Genomic DNA, 21,119 nt, shown 5'->3' with positions numbered 1-21,119 from the left:
TGAAGGTAAATTTCAAGTCATTCGGAGAAACTTTTTGTTTTTGTGAAGAAAGTCAGCTCACTGTCAAAGTGCATCAGGGCAAATGGATCAAAAATTCATTAAAATTATTCCTTAAAAGTTTGGCAAATATTTTCGACGGATCCTTGTTCAGGGCGATGCAGACTATTATGATGGTACATTTCAAGTCATTCCGAGATACTTTTTGTTTTTGTGAAGAAACTCAGCTCACTGTCAAAGTGCATCAGAGCAAATGGCTCATTTTTGGAATTTCAAAAATTCATTAAAATTATTCATTAAAAGCTTTGCAAATATTTTCGACGGATCCTTGTTCACGGCGATGCCGACTATTATGATGGTAAATTTCAAGTCATTCCGAGATACCTTTTGTTTTTGTGAAGAAAGTCAGCTCACTGTCAAAGTGCATCAGGGCAAAATGATAATTTCCTGAATTCCAAAAATTCATAAAAATTATTCCTTAAAAGTTTCCCAAATATTTTCAACAGATCCTTGTTCAGGGCGATGCTGACTATTATGAAGGTAAATTTCAAGTCATTCGGAGAAACTTTTTTTTTTAGTGAAGAAACTCAGCTCACTGTCAAAGTGCATCTGGACAAATGGATCAAAAATTCATTAAAATTATTCCTTAAAAGTTTGGCAAATATGTTCAACAGATCCTTGTTCAGGGCGATGTCGACTATTATGATGGTGAATTTCAAGTCATTCGGAGATACTTTTTTTTTTAGTGAAGAAACTCAGCTCACTGTCAAAGTGCATCAGGGAAAATGGATCATTTCCTGAATTTCAAAAATTCATTAAAATTATTCCTTAAAAGTTTTGCAAATATTTTCAACGGATCCTTGTTCAGGGCGATGTCGACTATTGTGAAGGTAAATTTCAAGTCATTCGGAGAAACTTTTTGTTTTTGTGAAGAAAGTCAGCTCACTGTCAAAGTGCATCAGGGCAAATGGATCAAAAATTCATTAAAATTATTCCTTAAAAGTTTGGCAAATATTTTCGACGGATCCTTGTTCAGGGCGATGCAGACTATTATGATGGTACATTTCAAGTCATTCCGAGATACTTTTTGTTTTTGTGAAGAAACTCAGCTCACTGTCAAAGTGCATCAGAGCAAATGGCTCATTTTTGGAATTTCAAAAATTCATTAAAATTATTCATTAAAAGCTTTGCAAATATTTTCGACGGATCCTTGTTCACGGCGATGCCGACTATTATGATGGTAAATTTCAAGTCATTCCGAGATACCTTTTGTTTTTGTGAAGAAAGTCAGCTCACTGTCAAAGTGCATCAGGGCAAAATGATAATTTCCTGAATTCCAAAAATTCATAAAAATTATTCCTTAAAAGTTTCCCAAATATTTTCAACAGATCCTTGTTCAGGGCGATGCTGACTATTATGAAGGTAAATTTCAAGTCATTCGGAGAAACTTTTTTTTTTAGTGAAGAAACTCAGCTCACTGTCAAAGTGCATCTGGACAAATGGATCAAAAATTCATTAAAATTATTCCTTAAAAGTTTGGCAAATATGTTCAACAGATCCTTGTTCAGGGCGATGTCGACTATTATGATGGTGAATTTCAAGTCATTCGGAGATACTTTTTTTTTTAGTGAAGAAACTCAGCTCACTGTCAAAGTGCATCAGGGAAAATGGATCATTTCCTGAATTTCAAAAATTCATTAAAATTATTCCTTAAAAGTTTTGCAAATATTTTCAACGGATCCTTGTTCAGGGCGATGTCGACTATTGTGAAGGTAAATTTCAAGTCATTCGGAGAAACTTTTTGTTTTTGTGAAGAAAGTCAGCTCACTGTCAAAGTGCATCAGGGCAAATGGATCAAAAATTCATTAAAATTATTCCTTAAAAGTTTGGCAAATATTTTCGACGGATCCTTGTTCAGGGCGATGCAGACTATTATGATGGTACATTTCAAGTCATTCCGAGATACTTTTTGTTTTTGTGAAGAAACTCAGCTCACTGTCAAAGTGCATCAGAGCAAATGGCTCATTTTTGGAATTTCAAAAATTCATTAAAATTATTCATTAAAAGCTTTGCAAATATTTTCGACGGATCCTTGTTCACGGCGATGCCGACTATTATGATGGTAAATTTCAAGTCATTCCGAGATACCTTTTGTTTTTGTGAAGAAAGTCAGCTCACTGTCAAAGTGCATCAGGGCAAAATGATAATTTCCTGAATTCCAAAAATTCATAAAAATTATTCCTTAAAAGTTTCCCAAATATTTTCAACAGATCCTTGTTCAGGGCGATGCTGACTATTATGAAGGTAAATTTCAAGTCATTCGGAGAAACTTTTTTTTTTAGTGAAGAAACTCAGCTCACTGTCAAAGTGCATCTGGACAAATGGATCAAAAATTCATTAAAATTATTCCTTAAAAGTTTGGCAAATATGTTCAACAGATCCTTGTTCAGGGCGATGTCGACTATTATGATGGTGAATTTCAAGTCATTCGGAGATACTTTTTTTTTTAGTGAAGAAACTCAGCTCACTGTCAAAGTGCATCAGGGAAAATGGATAATTTCCTGAATTTCAAAAATTCATTAAAATTATTCCTTAAAAGTTTTGCAAATATTTTCAACGGATCCTTGTTCAGGGCGATGTCGACTATTGTGAAGGTAAATTTCAAGTCATTCGGAGAAACTTTTTGTTTTTGTGAAGAAAGTCAGCTCACTGTCAAAGTGCATCAGGGCAAATGGATCAAAAATTCATTAAAATTATTCCTTAAAAATTTTGCAAATATTTTCAACAGATCCTTGTTCAGGGCGATGCTGACTATTATGATGGGAAATTTCAAGTCATTCGGAGAAACTTTTTGTTTTTGTGAATAAACTCAGCTCACTGTCAAAGTGCATCAGGGCCAATGGATCATTTCCTGAATTTCAAAAATTCATTAAAAGTATTCCTTAAAAGTTTGGCAAATATTTTCAACGGATCCTTGTTCAGGGTGATGCCGACTTTTGTGATGGATAAATTTCAAGTCATTCCGAGATGCTTTATGTTTTTGTGAAGAAAGTCAGGGCGATTATGATACTGAGTGATGGGCCACATTGATCATCAATTTTGGGGGCCGCATATGGCCCACGGGCCGCCACTTTGACACCTGTACTTTAGACTCTTCAAGATGTGTCTTTCACGAGTATGGATCTGATTAGAAATATCGTTAAAAACTACAAAAATGCAACAATATTTCAAAGCTAATTCTGTACCTGATATGAAGTGATCATTAGTGGAATCCGTTGCCTGTGTGGTTCCTCCTTTTGTTCTTATTGCTCCACATTTTATGGCAGAGATCCACCGCTGCTGTCTCTCAGAAGCGTTGAAGAGCCTGTAAAAATGCTTTTTTTCCCCATGACTGTTTTCACAACCTGGGGCACAACAGCCATCCACTGTCTTTAGTGTTTATGAACTCAGTCAGTCAGCACAAAGAGAGACACATCTTCCTGCCGCCCAAATGGTTTTGTTTTTGTTTCTGTTATATGACAGGATTGCTCGATGTCGGCTTTACCACTGCTCTATCATCACTCACGAGATTACGTCTCATTGTTTATGGCGAGGATATATGTCTTTATTCTGCCTGTGAGGCGTAGGTTTGCTGGACCACTGGAGCTCCCAGCTGGCTTTGGACGATGATGCAATGCTTGTGTAAGTGGGGCAAGCTGTGTCAGGCATGGTGAACATGCTTCAACACTCCCCTACTGACCGACCAACAGTGTGTGAGAAAACACACAAAAAGATAACAGCAAAAGGACGGTTGCTATTACAAGGGTTTTCTTTCATATAGCTTCGAGATGAAACAATCAATCGATTACTAAAGGAACCGTCGACTGTTTCGATAATCGATTTATCGGTTTGAAGCTTTTTTCATGATCGGAACAAGATTTCTGGTTGTTTTAGCTTCTTAAATGTGAATATTTTCTTCGTTTCTTTGCTCCTGTTTTGGAAATTTCTCTGCTGCCGGTGAAGAATGAAATAGAGAACTTCTGCCGGGCCGACAAGGTTTTATTTTCGTTGCAAGGAAAGGGTCAATCTTCACAGGAGTGATCCCAGCTGGAGAAAGACTCAGAGCAAAGTGAGCCCTCCACATTTATACCTGAGCAACGCCCCTTTCGCATTCCTCCAATAGACAAAGACTCTACCTTCAGACGGTGCTTTCACACCTCTTTGTCTACTGTAGGTATCGGGGAGCTGGCTCCCTGCTGGTGCTGCAGGAAGGTGCAGGCTAGATACAATACACAATATACTATACACAAAGTACCTGGTATTCTGTGTTCGGCGGGTATGGGTGATGGGAAAATGTAGCTCTTAAATTTTACCATTACACTCCACGTAACAAAGAAATCATTAAAAACTGAATCATTTTGGTTTATGGACAAAAACAAGACATTCGAGAACATCGTCATTTCCAGGTTTGACAAACACTGATCAGGGTTTTTTTAGCATTTTATGGAGCCAACGATTAGACGTGAAAATAATCGATTGTGAAAATAATCCTTAGTTGCAGCTCTAATATAGCTAAATCAGTACACACTGCTATTGTACATATAAATCGATCACAGAAGGTATGACAATAATCATGTTTTTCCACTAATGCCACTTTATTCACTGAAGTGGAGATAATTGCCGAAGAATATGCACGTTGCCATAGAAATCCTCCCACTAAGCATAGTGCATAATAATACTACTGGGTCCGGTCGTAATCCCTCAGGGTCTTCACACGCAGACATTTCAGTCTGCCATTATCGCGCCGTGATCCGTTATATGAATACAAAGTGAGTGCGAGAGACGGAGTCGCAGCCGTTGCGCTCTGACCTGATCCAACCTTCCACCCAAACAGCAAAGAGGCTCAGCAAAGACCAGAGTGATGAAAAAAAGACGAGGTTTCCCAGAGAAAACAGCATTAGATCCAGAGAACTTACAGTCGACGATGTGAGCAAATATTAAAACGCAGCAGGCGTCGAGCTTTGTCGTCTGCTAATAATTAACTTCAGGATATTAAACTCACACACAATGGTATAGAACCTAACGATGGCAGAGAAAGCGTTTGCTTTGAGAAATGTTGGAGGCAGCAGACGAGCAGCTGTGTATGAAGTACAGGTGTAATCGTTCAAAAGTTTGGGCTCACTCATACAATTTTGTTGCGTTTTCCCATTAAAAGTCTCACTTTTATTCATCAAAAGAGTTGCAAAATGAATCGAAAATATCATCAAGACATTGACAAGATTAGAAATAATGATTTTTATTCAAAATAATTATTTTGCCCCTTCATAAAAGAACCAGTAAAACTGTTTTCAGCTGTGCTAACATCATTGCACAAGGGTTTTCAAGGGTTTTCTAATCATCCAATAGCCTTCTAATGAGATTAGCAAACACAAAGTACCATTTGAACACTGGAAATGGGCCTCTATACATGTACATATTCCATTAAAAAACCAGACGTTTGCAGCTAGAATAGTCGTTTACCACATTAACAATATATAGAGTGTATTTCTGATTAAATTAATGTTATATTTATTGAAAAAAAAATTGCTTTTCCTTCAAAAATAAGGACATTTCTACGTGACCCCAAACATTTGAACAGTAGTGTGTGTGTGTATATATATATATAAATATATATATATACACACACATATATATATATATATATGTGTGTGTGTATATATATATATAAATATATATATATACACACACATATATATATATATATATATATATATATAAGCAATGAATGTGTGCATGCACAATAGTGACAATTTTCAATGAGGGCACGAGTTCAGTCAAATAAAAATGTGAATACGATGAATGCAATACGACAGCAACGTTATAGAACCAGAGCTGATATTTACCCTGAGTTGCAAAATCAATTCAGTGCTGACACCCAGGAAACGCAGGCACAAGTATTTTCACCACTTTTGAAAGTATAAAAAAAAAAATCTGCTGCCGTGTTAAATTAATAATGAATTTAGTCAGCACAGCGATTTTTACCAGATGTGCAATGACCATTAAACTCGTGCAACTTCAGTCGTCTTCCAAACCTGACGACAACTCTCTCCGTTTATGAGTAGTGATGTTATGTTGTGGCAAAACTGATGCTTCCATATGTTGTTGTGCATATGAGAAGTGAAAAACAAAAACAACAGGAGAGTAATCAACGGTATGATCATACCCAAGAATCATCACCCAAATGTGCAGCGACAAAATGGATTTAATGGAGCTTGGTTCACTCTCACCTCTGTGTTTGTGTTAATTTATCTTTCAGCTGCAGCTGTTTTTCAGCAGAAAATCAGATGTAAAGCAAAACAGTAGATGGACACGATTCAGGACTATAGCTGCTGACCGTAGAGGAGAATTTAGAAGCTAAAAAGTTGCATATTTCCCTTCATAGTTGGTGCAGACTAAAGGTAAAGGTAATGAATGCTGAACTACAGTGCTGATTACGTTTTAATCAAACCAGGTCACTCCATTTGGCAGCAATTATACTGAGTCACAGTCACTTTTAAAGGTCCAGTATGTAACACGAAAGAGCGCATATTAGCAGAAACTGAATATACTACTATGCTAATGTTTCTAACAGTGGTGGTTGCTGGTCTTTGAGACAGTTGAAGTTCAGTTTCAGGCCCAGTTATTTATACATACATTCTGCAAACAAACAACTAGAACAAGGAAACTCCAGAATTATGCAAAACTGAAATGCTACAATAGTGTTTTTATTTGCAGTGTAAATGTACAAATATGTGATATGTCGGCAAGAAAATAGCACACAACGACCAGCTATTTGTCGACAGACTTCCCTCACAAAATCCACACTTGGACTGAGGTAGAAAACATGCAGAAGCCCAGCGTCCGTGCCCCGCCCACTGCTCCATTGACTCCCAGAGAAGCCGAGCATCCGTGGAAGTGATGATTTTGCCGCATTTGTCACAATCGCCGTCGAGCTCGCGGCGGCGAAAAATATATATATTCTGTGTCGTCCCATAGAGAACTGTTGAACCTGAGCTTCAAGTGGTTTTGATGCGGAATACGAAAATCACGTAAGGCGTCCCGTCATGCGTGATAAACGGCCGATTCTGGACGAACTAGTGATGCGCTCTAGCGCAGGTTAAAGGGACAATATGTAGTATTTATGGGTTTATATAACCCAAAATCCACTTTTTTATACATATTATGTGCTCCTGCATTGTCTAGTCGCTGTATAATAGTTTTTGTTTCATTTTCGTAGTGTTTCAAAAAGTCATGTAAAATAACATGGTCGCGGGCCGCGGTTGCATAGCCACTGTTAGCAGCGAGACGCCATGTTTCTACAGGAGCCTGTAAGGACAAACGCGAGAGAACAAATCAAGCGTCTCTTTACTTGTAGCTGAAGTCCCGCCTCCTCTCTCTCCGCTTCGTCTGCTACGGCCGCGGTAGCTCCGCCCTCTCCCTCGCCTCACGATCCTCATTTGCTGACACGGAGAAAGACGACGAGGACGACATTTGACCAGCTGAGGACACCGTAGCGCTCAGGGAAGGGAGGGGGTGAGCAGAGGAGCAGTTCTTTGTTGTAAATTTCAGCCTCTCCTCTAGATGGCACTATAAACTACTTACTTCACCCTTAAGTATTGAAATGTAAACAGAACGCAGTATGTAATTGACAATGTTTTATTTTGGAGAAAGTAGAGCTATCACTTCTGGTTTCTACAGAAGCGCAGATAAAAGTGGGACCTTTTTGGAATGTAAGGGCCACCGTAGTTCCCTGACATGCTTGGGAAAGGGAATGGTTGAGTGGAGAAGGAGGAAGAGGAGGAGTCGTCGTCCTCATTTTCTTTGCAGATGTCACCATTTCTCACACTCTGGGCGTTTTGTGGAATTGTGCTATAACTTGCAGGTTGAAACCCACGTCGCCGTCCTCACCACCTCTTTTTCTCTCTCTCTCATTTTTCCAGTTACCTGAATGACCTGGAGAGGATAGCTAAAGCTGATTACATCCCCACCCAGCAGGATGTTCTGCGAACCCGCGTCAAAACCACTGGCATCGTGGAGACTCACTTCACTTTCAAGGAACTGCACTTCAAGTAAGGTCAAAAAGTAAAGTACAGCGTTGCCAGTTTCATCATTTCTGACACGACGGTTACCTCAGTGGTCACATGATGGCTGTGTAGTGGTCACTCACCTCTGATGGTATGCCTACGCTCTTAGAAAATAAGGGTTCTTCTACAAGGGCTGAGGTTCTACCTGGAACCATTTGCTTCTGAAAAACCCTTTCCCCCGAAGAAAGGGTTTTTCAAGGGTTCTTGGTAACACTAATGGTTCCAGTAAGAACCATTTTGATCCAGAGAACTCTTTAAAACCTGTTTCCTGAATAAAGGGTTTAAAAGGGTTCTTGGTGGAACCCTCCAAAAGGGTTCCAGGAGGAACCTTTATAAAAAGGTTCTACCTGGAACCATTTGCTTCTGAAAAACCCTTTCCCCCGAAAGAAAGGGTTTTTCAAGGGTTCTTGGTAACACTAATGGTTCCAGTAAGAACCATTTTGATCCAGAGAACTCTTTAAAACCCCTTTCCTGAATAAAGGGTTTAAAAGGGTTCTTGGTGGAACCCTCCAAAAGGGTTCCAGGAGGAACCTTTATAAAAAGGTTCTACCTGGAACCATTTGCTTCTGAAAAACCCTTTCCCCGAAGAAAGGGTTTTTTTAAGGGTTCTTGGTAACACTAATGGTTCCAGTAAGAACCATTTTGATCCAGAGAACCCTTTAAAAACCCTTTCCTGAATAAAGGTGGAACCCTCTACCAGGAGCCAAAAAGGGTTCTCCCATGAGGACAAGCCGAAAGAACCTTATATGGTTCTACTTAGCACTTTTATTTCTAAGAGTCTACACTGTTGATGATACAGTGATGATACTTTAGTTGTTTCCAGTGCATCAAGCACAAGCAAGATATTGGTTATTAACGTAGGCGTACGAGTGAATTCAAGTGTTTTCATTTAATGACTTTCTATGGACGACAGTGACAGCCGTCGTATAACCACCTCAGCTCTTACTCTGAATATTAAAACTAAATGCATCAAGTGCAGTGGCCATAAACCTCCTCTGAGGCATTACCCTGAACTTCGGTTCCAACATTTATTGCTCAAAGAGGTCTGGACTGAACCCGGCCAGGAAATTTGCAACTCGGCAAACTCATAAGCCAAATTACACCGGCAATTAAAAGGCCAATTATCACGACTGCACTGAGAGCTGGATAAATAAATCAGAGCTGCCCATTAGGCTTTAACTCCATAAAATCATCTGTATACTCCATTGAATGCTTGATATCAATACCTAAGCTTTACCCTGTTCCTATGGGTAAACTTATAGGGTATAGATTTGTGTCATTAATCATTAATACAATACATACACAACCGTTCAAAAGTGTGGACTCACTTAAAAATGTCCTTATTTTTTAAGGAAAAGCACTTTTTTTCAATGAATATAACATTAAATGAATCAGAAACACACTCTATACATTGTTAATGTGGTAAACGACTATTCTAGCTGCAAACGTCTGGTTTTTATGGAATATGTACATAGGTGTATAGAGGCTCATTTCCAGTGTTCTAATGGTACATTGTGTTTGCTAATGGTGTTAGAAGACTATTGGATGATTATATTGGATGATTATAGCCTTCCAATGAACCAGCAAAACAGTTTTGCTGGTTCTTTGACGAAAGAAAAATGATTATTGCTGATCTTGTCGATGTCTTGACTATATTTTCTATTCATTTTGCAACTATTTTGATGAATAAAAGTGTGACTTTTAACGGGAAACACCAAAATATTGTATAGGTGACCCCAACACTATTGATCGGTAATATTGTCACACATTTTAAAAATGAAAAAGCCTGTGTTATGGTGTGACCTGTTTCCCGATCAACTCTTTGCTATTTACCCTCCGCCACCGCGTCTCTGTTTGGTCTGAATAATGCATGCGGCCAATCGATAAGAATAAAAAGTCACATTTTTATAGTTTTATCCGTGTTTTTCCATTTATAGGCAGACGTCATCTCTTGTAAATCTCATTAAAGCGACGATGATTCTTTGGACACCTGCCAACCTGGAACGAAGAAACATATTATCACTTTATCTGTCGCTCACACTGGTTTTTTAACACCGTTTCACTCGATTACACGCAATTTACTGTGAAAATAGAGACCTGCAGTCTTTAATCAGACCTCTTCCCACATTTCTATTCTCAAAACATCATCATAAAAAGCTGTATGTACGTGCAGAATGTTCTCCATCCTCCGGTTCTTTCTTTACTCCACCTTTTCCTGAAAAGGTCCTTTAAGAACGCATTGTTTCATGACACATGAATCTCCTTTTCTTTTTCAGGATGTTTGATGTGGGAGGACAGCGCTCGGAGAGAAAGAAGTGGATTCACTGTTTCGAAGGAGTCACCGCCATCATCTTCTGTGTGGCGCTGAGCGCGTACGACCTGGTGCTCGCTGAGGACGAGGAAATGGTGAGGGAGTGATGATATTTGACTCCTTTGTGGTGCGATAACGGTGGTAAAACATGGAGCCGTTGGAGTGTAGCGCTGCATTTTCCAGATAAACCAGTGCGATGTTATAATAAAAGTGATTTGAACCATTTCACCCTTCATTTTCCAGTACATCTTCTCATCAGAGAGGTGGTTAAAACAACGCTCTGAGGACATTCCATTGCGCTCTTTAATAAAATGTTGAGCAGCGCTGCCCCCTGGTGGCAGTTCTGCTGTCTTGTAGTGGCGAGCGTGACCTGTACCGGTGTTTTGTCGTCATCTTTAGAACCGAATGCACGAGAGCATGAAGCTGTTTGACTCGATCTGCAACAACAAGTGGTTCACGGAGACCTCCATCATCCTCTTCCTCAACAAGAAGGACCTCTTTGAGGAGAAGATCACGCGCAGCCCCCTCGCCATCTGCTTCCCGGAGTACACGGGTGTGTTTGTGCTTCTGTTATATTTAACCTCTTCTTCCCTGACACTCTTTTTTTTTTGGAGTCCCTGCTCGAAAATGACATGCGCCAAACCAAAATAGAGTAAATCTCTGCAGTTACAAGCTCTATGTTGATTATCTTGGTATCAAAATAAAGATTCCACCAGATGCCACTGTGTCAGAGTAAATGCACATGGAACACAGCGTAAATGAAGGATCGCCTAAAAAAAATATTGCATTTTAAAGCAAATATCACCTTTAAAATATGCAGTAGGAGCTTAAAGCTCACATAGAGTGGTCCTGTTGCACATAAATGTTAGTTATAGAGGTCTACTTACATATATTAACTTGTTTTCATGGTCAAAAACCTCCTAGTTGGGGTTAGGGTTACTAGCCGATAGAAATCCTCTTTTCTGACGGTGTTTTTCTGCTGCGAGATTTCAGAGTGAACTTTCACCCCCAGAAGACAGAGTCTTGTGATTGGCCAGTACTATCCAGCACATCCGTTCTCAGAAGCGCATCGCCCCCCTCTGGAACGCTGGATGCACTGCTCCTCATTATCAAAACATTGTTTTAACAGTGTTTAAAAATAGCTTCTTCACGACTCCCCGCCACAGTCCCTTTGTGACTTTAAACCGGAGTCAGACCCAGAGTCAGAAGACACTGTCGCTCGTGAAACACCTCCACAACGGACGTTATTCTTCTTCTGCGGTTCAATGTACGTAACAGGATGTGCCCAGACTAGTGCCCGGAGCAGGACGATCGGTTGTTCAGGAGAACCGCTGTTTACGTAACGTTAACGGGATTTTCAGTGATCTCGTTGAGCCCAGAGATTACAATAAAACACAACGTTCTCAGCAGTGGCTGAACTATTTGTTTTTTGAACAGTCAGGGCTTCATAAACAAGGTAATGACGCAGATACACACTAAAAAAAACAGCGATAATAGGAACTTCCGGTCTAGTTCCGCTTTAAAAAAACATGGAGGTCATGTAACAACATTGTAGACTTGAGCTGTGCAAAGTCTGATGCTGCTGAAGTGAAGCAGGGTAAAATGACAGAGGTTTTAGTAAAGAGATGTCTAGGCGTTCTTAGCTGCGTGTGACGCTGCTGGTACAGGGGGGCGTCCGTGAAGAAGAGGTTAAATAGTGCAGTGCCTGTAGGAAGTATGTATTCCTATAGTGGGCGCTGAAGAAGATTTTTCTGTTATGTTAATGCGTGATAAGGAACGTAAAGGCTAACATAATACAAACTCTGAGCAACCTCAAAAGGTTCGATAGTAATGAATATACTGCCAGAATATTTGTCAGCGAGGAACAAAAATATGTTTTAAATTGTAAAATATCCCAATCATCACATTTTCTATCACACGTTTCCAATAAAAATGTTCAAGGGGACAATTTATTGTGTTGCAAACTGAGCTGGAATTGAGTCCTCAATTTTCGGGAAAGTTCTGAAATATTAAAATTGACATTAAATGGCATTAACCCTTAAGTGCACCCGTGGTCATTTGCAGTGGTAATAATACACAACTCCTTATATGGACATCCTGGGAGTGTGTGTTTACAGGTCACATATTCAGACTTCTTATGTGTTGTTGAGTCAAAGTTATGATTCATTTTATGTTGCATTTTTAATAGTTATAGAAAGATGCAATAATTGTGCAGAAGTCACAAAATAGACGTGTAATTCTTTTGTTTTTGTTAATAAAAAAAACGAGGCAAGTGAACTTTGAACTGTGACGTATTTCACCAATTCAATCCGATTTTAAACATTTTGAGTACTTTTTGCTCAGGTTGTGTTTATATAGTTGTTGAAAGTGATTTATTTTTTTCATTCAGATTGCCTATAGGTCGTGCTGAAAACAAGGATATAAGACGCTCTATATTGCACCTTCTTATAGCATCTGTATAAACTGTATGTTTAAACACAGTAATGAAAAAAGCAGCCTAAATGCACCGTGTTCTAAGAGTTAAAAACAAATCACTTCCATAACTCTCTCTCTCTCCGCTCAGGCGCCAACAAGTTCGATGAAGCAGCCAGTTACATCCAGACCAGGTTCGAGGACCTGAACAAGAAGAAGGACACCAAGGAGATCTACACCCACTTCACTTGTGCCACAGACACCAAGAACGTGCAGTTCGTCTTTGACGCCGTCACCGACGTCATCATAAAGAACAACCTGAAAGACTGTGGTCTTTTCTAAAAAAAGGTACACGACGCGGTATAATCTCATCTTTTACCTTTAACGTGATTTATTGTTTATCATTCCAGAGAAAGTCATTTATGAGCGAGTTATAAACTTTTATTATTCAGTGCAGAACTTGAAACATAAATCTGACAATTTAGTGATGAAATCCTGCTTTTCCACCGTCTGCAATCTGAATTTGATGGTTTATTCGTAGATGAATCAATTCCAATATATATCTATTAAATAGTGCAGTAGTATTTATTTCTTTGGTCATGGATGTAAGTCAAGTGATCAGGTAGAGAACGATGATTCTGATGTTACCTGCGGCCATATTTAGTCTGGACTCGTGAAAATCAGCAGCTTCATTTTTTAGTGGTTTATACATTTTAATTACACGCCACAGATTTGCATATATATTATTTTTTTTTCCTGGTTTGTTAAATGGGCAAAAAACTGAAAACTGACAAATAACAGATTTACAAGTTCTGTGAATTACTACACAAGCTGATTTACTGTGATAATGTGCTGCAATTTGTGCGTTTAAGAATAAACAGAAAAGAACATTTGTTGTACAGTAGAGCCATTATGTAATTCTCCTGTAAAGCCACCAGAGGGAGCCATTGGGATTGAAAGGACACAATGGGTCGGTCATTCGTTATCCTCAGGTGTGTTTGCCATAATAGTTTCTATCCTAATTTACCAACGTTGTATAATAGACAGTAATGTGGATATGAAGCGTAAATTATAATTATATCGATGACTTATTTGATACTGAACACGCGTTACGGGAATTTTGGCCAAATCTTCACACAAAGGAGCCAAAATGTACTGTTTTTTAAAGCTTTTGATACCTTTATAATAAGTAAAGTAAGATTATCACTTTTTAAAGGACTAATATGTAATACATTTTTACATTTATGTTTATGGTGTCGGTCTGAAACTGACCTCAGCTCTCGAATGAAGCGTGTCTCACATTGGCGGTGGATAATTACATTAGCGACATGTGAGAAAACACGTTTCCAGTGAACCAATCCTTTGTTTTTTTAGGGCTGTCAAAGTTAACGCGTTAATCGGTGCGATTAATACAGACGAGATTAACGCGATATAATAATTTAACGCAGTTAACGCAAGTTTGTTTTGTGTAGTTCAAAGAAACGTACAATTATATAACCGGTGTCTGAAACGCACGACCGTCCGATGACTCGTTCATTCGGTCGCTAGAAGAAAAAGCAAAGTTTTAATCGCCGTTAATCTAGATTGACGAATTTCAAAATGTGAGATTAATAAGTCAATTTTTTTCATGTAAAGTCTTTCAGGCCTGGTTTTTCCGTGATGGATGTGGATCCTCCACACTGAGCAGGACGAACGTGTAAATGTCACGTTTTATGTACATTTACACCATCGCAGTATATTTATATTAAACTGTTGTCTTTGTCGTCTTTTTTTAAAATGCAGGATGATGATGATGATGATGATGATGATGATGATGATGATGCCTGATGCATACAGACTGCATGAGACTGCAAACAGCCCTGTGACGATTACTGCTTTTCATAATGAAAACCCTAACAGAGTTTATTCCTGAGGGGGTGAGGGGGGGCAAGTGGGAGGGGCTTAGGAAACTTCCACAAATCACTGAACCTCCAAACCACCACAATCTCTGTGTTATTATGATTTACATCATCTGTAAACGTACACTTTTCTTTCATTTCCCAGCCATATTTATAATAAGACACCAGCTGAGAAACGGCTGTCTGTGATCAGATTAACACAGATTATCTGAACCGACTGGATTAAATGGAAAGTAGCTGTTGAAATTCAAAAACTCCTGATAATTGCAAATGAAAACACTGTTAAAAAAAAAAAAAAAATGTAAGCATTTAAGGACCGATCTTATCCAAGTGTATTTTTTTTTTGTATTCAGATTTCTATTTGATTTTAGTGTTTATAAGATTTATGTTTTATTTTACTTTTCAAGTTCAATAAGAGGACAATACAGTACAATAACGGATGTTTTTTTTAATATATATATATATATATATCTAAACAAAACAAAAAAATCACATTAACTTATGTTTGAAGTAAAGCTTTTGACTGCACAGAGCTTATTTTTAGAAAAAAAAAAACAACACGAGCATGGAGAATGAGAACGAATCAAGGGAAATGTCTTTTTGTACAATGTTTACACACAATATCGATATCCACAGTTGTAATATAGTGCATTGTTCTGCATGACTGTCCATAGATTAGCCTGTACATGTACACACACACACACACACACACACACACACTGAAGAACATTCCGTACGTCACTTCCTGTCAGCTCGCGGTTTCTCTCGTACCGTTAGTTCCATTTCGTCGTCTTTTTTTCCCGTATGTTTGTGCCTTGATATTTGTTTACACTTCTTTAGAGACGTGCGATCCATCGTCATAGTGAGAATTAGGGCTATTTCCACTTCACTATAAACTCACAGCACCCGTCATTTAAAGACACTCGCACCACGAAAAAAAACACCGAGGCAAAAATGGGTCGATTAAGTTGTTTTTGTGATTATTCTTCAATGTAAATAAAGTTTGGTCAAAATGATCTCGTTGTTTTTGGCGGCGTGATGTGTAGAGAACGGGATGTTGTGTTCGGAAAAACGATAATGGAATAAAGGCGAAGTAAACGAGCACAGAGAGAGAAGAAACGTGTTATTTTATACTTTTACACATTTATGAATCAATATAGTGATTGTTAAGCACGGTGAGGCCATTAAATACTTCACAATAAATACTTTGCCAAAGATTCAATCATCTTTTTTTTTTTTTTTTACTGGTGATCCCATTGTGTCTATTTGAGATGATTATTATTATGATTATTTTAATATTTATTTTTGTCTTATTCTAGTCTTTGGACACTTGTTGCTGTTTGATTTCTTGTGACTCGTACACATCGTACAAATTACTATTCAAGTTCATGCGATTTTAGCAAATTTCAATGAGAAATGACTCTTGAATTATTCCGTTTTTCTCATAATACTTTAATTATACAATTGAATACAATATTTGTATATTATTATAATAATAATAATGCATTATATTTGAAGGCGCCTTTCAAGACACTCAAGGTCGCCGTACAACAAAATGATAAAAATGACAAAAAGTAACAGCAACGGGTAGAGATTATATATGTATGTATATATACATACATATATAAATGTATAAATACAGATGTGTATATATACATATATGTATATATGTGTGTATGTACATGCATACATATGTGTATGTACATACACATATATATACATATGTGTATGTACATATGTATATATATGTGTATGTGTGTGTGTGTGTGTGTGTATGTATATATATATACACATATATATACATTTATATATATATATGAATAGTGTATTCAATTGTATTAAGTATTATGAGAAAAACAGAAATAAACATGTGTATATGTATATGAATATATGTGTTTATGCATATATATGTACTGTATGTATATATGTGTGTATATGTATTCTGCAAGATGTACGCTTTTTATAGTTTATTTATATATATATATATACTTTATATAGCACGTTTCGACAACAAGGCATTCGTGCTTTAAAATAAGGAGAAATATATAATATACCAAGATATGTGAGGTATAATAATAATAAAACATTAAAACAGAGAGGTCACGGAACAAAAAGGGGGCAAAGAAATTAAAAGTTTCAGTTACAGCTGAGGTGGAGAGATAAGTGATAATACTTTTATTTTTATTTAAACACAGAAGTAAAACAAGAGTAAAAAAAAAAGAGTGACATTATTTAGCTTTAGTTTGGGGCAAAAACAACAAGCTGAAAGCAGCTTCTCCTGCATGTGTTTAGTCCTGATTCTGCAGACACGGATCAAACCAATCTGGATCACAGTAAAAACCATTCAGTGTTTTATAGACTCACAGCAATTAAAAACACCTTTGTCTCTGACTGAATTACAATACAAAACAACAAAAAAGGAGAAGAGGAGTTTGCAGGCGTGAATGTTTTTTTCTGCTCATCTCCACATGAAATCATCACCTCGCTTGATCCCAACAGCAAGTTTGCAATTCAAAGCAGCCGCTAAGAGAACCGTGAATAGACTGTGTTTATGTTAAAGAGCTGAACACAGGGGTGTGAAAAGCTTTACCTTCATATAGTGCAGGGTTAGTGGTGATGGGGGAGGAAGTGTTAACAGACATCCACAAGGTGGCGACATGTATATTTCAGCAGAGCAGTATATGAAGCAGTGAGGCAGAATCAAGACAAACTTCAGACTTTATAATCTGCGTTCATCTACACAGCAAAACCAAAAACTCCTGCCAAATAAAGATTAGTCATTATTGAATACATTAATCAATTTATTTTTTTTTTAATTCTAAATGTTTTAACTTCAAACCATGGCTTTGCAAATGTATCATAATAATGATTTATTATTACTGCTGTAGTTGTTGTTAAATGTCAGTTAGAGCTTATCAACCAGCTCCAGATGTGGAGTTCCCCCGCTGTTCTCACTCGACTCTCGCCATTGGCTGGTTTTGTGTTGCTCTGCGCTGATTGGCTGCAGAGGAAAAAGCTCAGGACTGTGAGAGTCCACAGACAGAGTCTGATCTCACACACTCACACACACACAGAGAGAGAGAGAGAGAGAGAGCTGCATGTGATGGGACTCTCGTTCATTCTGATTGAAAAGTGACAAATCGGAAGAAGACCAGTGATTTTCAGGATCCAGAACTTCTGCAGACGTTTACGCTCAAGCGATGGTGAGTGTTTGTCTTTTTCCTGCACGTGCTTTCATAGACGTGGACAACACAACATGTTGTCTCATACAAGTTAATAACTTATTAACAACCTGGAAATGTTATTAGAAATAAGATGGAAGTGCCTTAATATTATAGATTTTTAAAAAGTCGACTTTAGCTCCTTGTTAATTCACCCTGTGTTGTGTTTTATTTGCATTTTCGGTTTATTTTTAAAGTTAAAACAGGGGTTTTTAACCTCTTCACTCTCGCCTTTTACTATGTTATCTCACCCTGTGTTGTAGTTTACCGTCTTATTTGCATCTTTTGTTTTATTTTCAAAGTTAAAACAGGGTTATTTTAACTTTTTTACTTGAGACTTTTACTATTTTTCCCGTAAGTTTTATTCTCCTTGTGTTGTGAAGCAATATTGAGCTGCAATCATTGCAAACGTTTAATTATTATTATAATAATAACCCTTTAAGGTTCTACTCAACCATTTGGTCGAGCACACTTTAAGTCACTATATCTCATTGAAAACTCACTAACACTTAATGTCACTTGTTCTGAATGTTGTACTTTATGATTGATGCAAACCAGGTTTATTATGAACAGACGTCTCAACCGTTTGGTAGAGGCCTGTATCTGAAATACTGTAGGTTCTAATTAAAAAAAATAAAATAAAAACTATTGATTGTCATTGTTATCATAAGTAAATAAAATAAAATAATAAAAAATGCAAAGAAATATTTTTTCTTGGTGCGTACCTTAAAGGGTTAATATCACCTCCCTTTTACAATTATTACCATACTATTACCATATAGTAACTGCTGTAATTAGTGTCTTAATTGTGATTACAGTTCATATTTTTACTTTCGTGACTGTTTGAAAACCTTTTTTTTTTGTATATTACATTATATTCTAGCCCTAAAGTCACATTTAACTGAAACCAAACCAAATCATCTTTGCCACAAACGATGAGTAAGTGAGTGACTGGCTGCTTCTCGCAGTGTGAAGCCACCACAGCAGATTCCCACTGAGGACGTCTCTGTGTGTCTCTGTGTGTCTCCCCCCTGAGGCACAAATGGTTCAGCTCAGCACCCACAGCTGTGATAACATCACGGCGTTGTGTTGTCCTCTGATAATCCACGGCCACTCTCTTAGCAGAGCAAAGAGCCTCGACGTCATCGAACGGCAACGTGGGATTGATTCGTAACTAATCGCGGTGTCGTTCTAAAAAACAGCTAGCAGTCGTTTCCTGCGTTATAATTCAGACCAGTCCACATCCTGCAAGTTCGGGGGGTGGGGGAATCCGAGAGGATAAGCGGGCCTCTGCCACTGCACTCCACCGTGATTCAGCTTTGTTTTCCGACTTCCCCTCTGCAGCTTCAGCGAGGCGGGCAGAATAAAACGTGCATCCTGTGCTCAGAGCCATGACTTTTTCATTCCCTGAAATCATACGGCGCGGGATGGTCTCAATAAAGCTGCTCTGAGGTTTGTCAGGAATGCCTGACTTTGTTACACGGTCATAGAGCGCACAGTGATCTCAGCTGGTAAAAATCCCATCGGCCCAGTTCTTGAAATGAAGCCCTTTTTTCTGCTCGAGCGCGGTTTCTCAACGGCTCTGTGGTCTCTGTCTTTCTTTAAGTTCTGATGATTTATTGTATCATTTCAGTTGCGCCCGCACCCACTAAACCCTTTGTTTTTCTCCCTCTCTTCGTTGTGTGTAGCTGTGTTTGGGAGAGTCTACCGACTGCCTCCGGGACCAAGTGCAGTGCATGATGAGATCCTTGCAGGACCTGAAGCAGATCAGCAGGCCGAGGCCGCTGAGTGAACCGTGCGTCCGGTCCTTTGCTGCGACCAGACTCTGCAAACAGAAGGCACAGCAGGACCAAATCACTCAGCTGCGTGTCTCTGATGCCAGTGAAGCCGGCACATATGACTCTGCTTGTTGCTTGGCCAGCCCTCTGGAAGAGGAGGAAGAGCAGCAGCAGCAGCAGCAGCAGCATGAACGCCTCGCACAAGGCTCCCCCGGGAGTGAGCAGAGCGTTGACTTTGACTCGGGTTACTCCGAGGCCTCTTGGCAAGACGAAGGCGTGGTGTTGAGGAGGACCAGGAACGTGCGAGTCTCCTCGTCCGCCTGCCTCCGCACAAACCGAGGACCCTCCGGCCGCGTCCGTCCCAAGTCCACGTCGGACGCCTGCCTGGAGCGTTGGACGTCGTACGAGGCCTCTGACCCGGAGGACTGGACCACGCAGTTGCTGAGCAGCAGCAGGAACAGGCAGCCTCTCGTCCTGGGCGACAACAGCTTTGCGGACCTCATAAAGAACTGGATGGACCTGCCCGAGTGTCCCGAGCCGGCACACGTGACACCCGGTGCCAGTCGAGGCCTGGCGAGGGACATCTTGGGCAACATGCGGAAGAGACTGGGAGATATGTCTAAAACGGTGGAGGTGAAGCTGAGGCCGGCGGACTCCAGGAGAGTCAGCAGAGCGGCGGAGCCTCCCAAACGAATGTCCTGCCCCGTGGGACTCCAGAATTTCAAGCCTTTCTTCCACCAGTCGCACACTGGGCTCCATCAACTGGACACGGACTTTTTCCAGTTCACCGCTCTGATGAAGACGGGCAGCCGACAGCCCATCATATGCAACGACATCATTGGATACATCTGAGTCGAGACTGTAACCGAGGGACACGTTGAAGTAGACATTAAAAACAAGATGGTTCTATTTTTTTAACATTCGCACATGTGGAATAAAAGATTGTATTTAATAAAAAAAAAATGACTGTGTTATGATTTCAGCTTGAGCCGCTGTACGTGCTTTAAAAACCACACGCTTTGTTGTTTTTGTCTGGCAAATTCTGTGATTTCTGGCATTTGGGTTGGAATGATGAGACTGAAATTTGGTCTCATATTAGCAAACTTATAATCAGTTAAAGGTGCATTATGTAATAAATCATAAAATCTTCCTAATATGTCACAGAGACTCAGGAATAATGTTCATATAACAAACTGAACTCACCAACAACAACAGTACAGACAAAATATTTGCATTAAAAAAAATATTTTGCAGACTGCAAATCATGTTTATGTTTTGAAATCATGTTTTGGCGTCATGTGGCGCCACCTACCGCCGTCTACCAATCATTGCAGTGAGTAGAGTCTCAGCTGCCGAGCAACCACGGGTTGCCAGTTACGTCAGAAAACGGAACCTAAAAG

At 39.0% G+C, this 21,119-nt stretch overlaps 2 protein-coding genes across 2 annotated transcripts in view; both read left to right on the top strand.

Annotated features, from left to right (window-relative positions):
* The window catches only part of LOC310929167 (guanine nucleotide-binding protein G(i) subunit alpha-2), a gene marked incomplete at both ends in the record, with an annotated part of 59,171 nt that extends 46,007 nt beyond the window's left edge, over positions 1-13,164 (top strand). Inside the window, 4 exons of the mRNA XM_083891886.1 lie at positions 7,956-8,084; positions 10,376-10,505; positions 10,810-10,963; positions 12,974-13,164. Of these exons, the coding sequence (XP_083748012.1) occupies positions 7,956-8,084; positions 10,376-10,505; positions 10,810-10,963; positions 12,974-13,164 (604 nt within the window). The remainder of the gene's footprint in view (positions 1-7,955; positions 8,085-10,375; positions 10,506-10,809; positions 10,964-12,973) is intronic.
* Positions 13,165-17,803: 4,639 nt separating this feature from the next.
* inka1b (inka box actin regulator 1b) lies at positions 17,804-20,571 on the top strand (the record flags this gene model as incomplete). The annotated part of the gene is made up of 2 exons (XM_083893065.1): positions 17,804-17,923; positions 19,630-20,571. Exons 1-2 carry the CDS (start codon positions 17,921-17,923, stop codon positions 20,569-20,571), a joined length of 945 nt encoding a protein of 314 aa, XP_083749191.1. The 5' UTR covers positions 17,804-17,920.
* Between the last annotated feature and the right edge of the window lie 548 nt (positions 20,572-21,119).

Source organism: Microchirus variegatus (genome assembly GCF_963457635.1).
Source record: "Microchirus variegatus genome assembly, chromosome: 7".
Classification (NCBI taxonomy): Eukaryota; Metazoa; Chordata; class Actinopteri; order Pleuronectiformes; family Soleidae; genus Microchirus; species Microchirus variegatus.
Note: the sequence above shows the minus strand (reverse complement) of the source record. Positions and strands in the feature narration are given on the sequence as shown.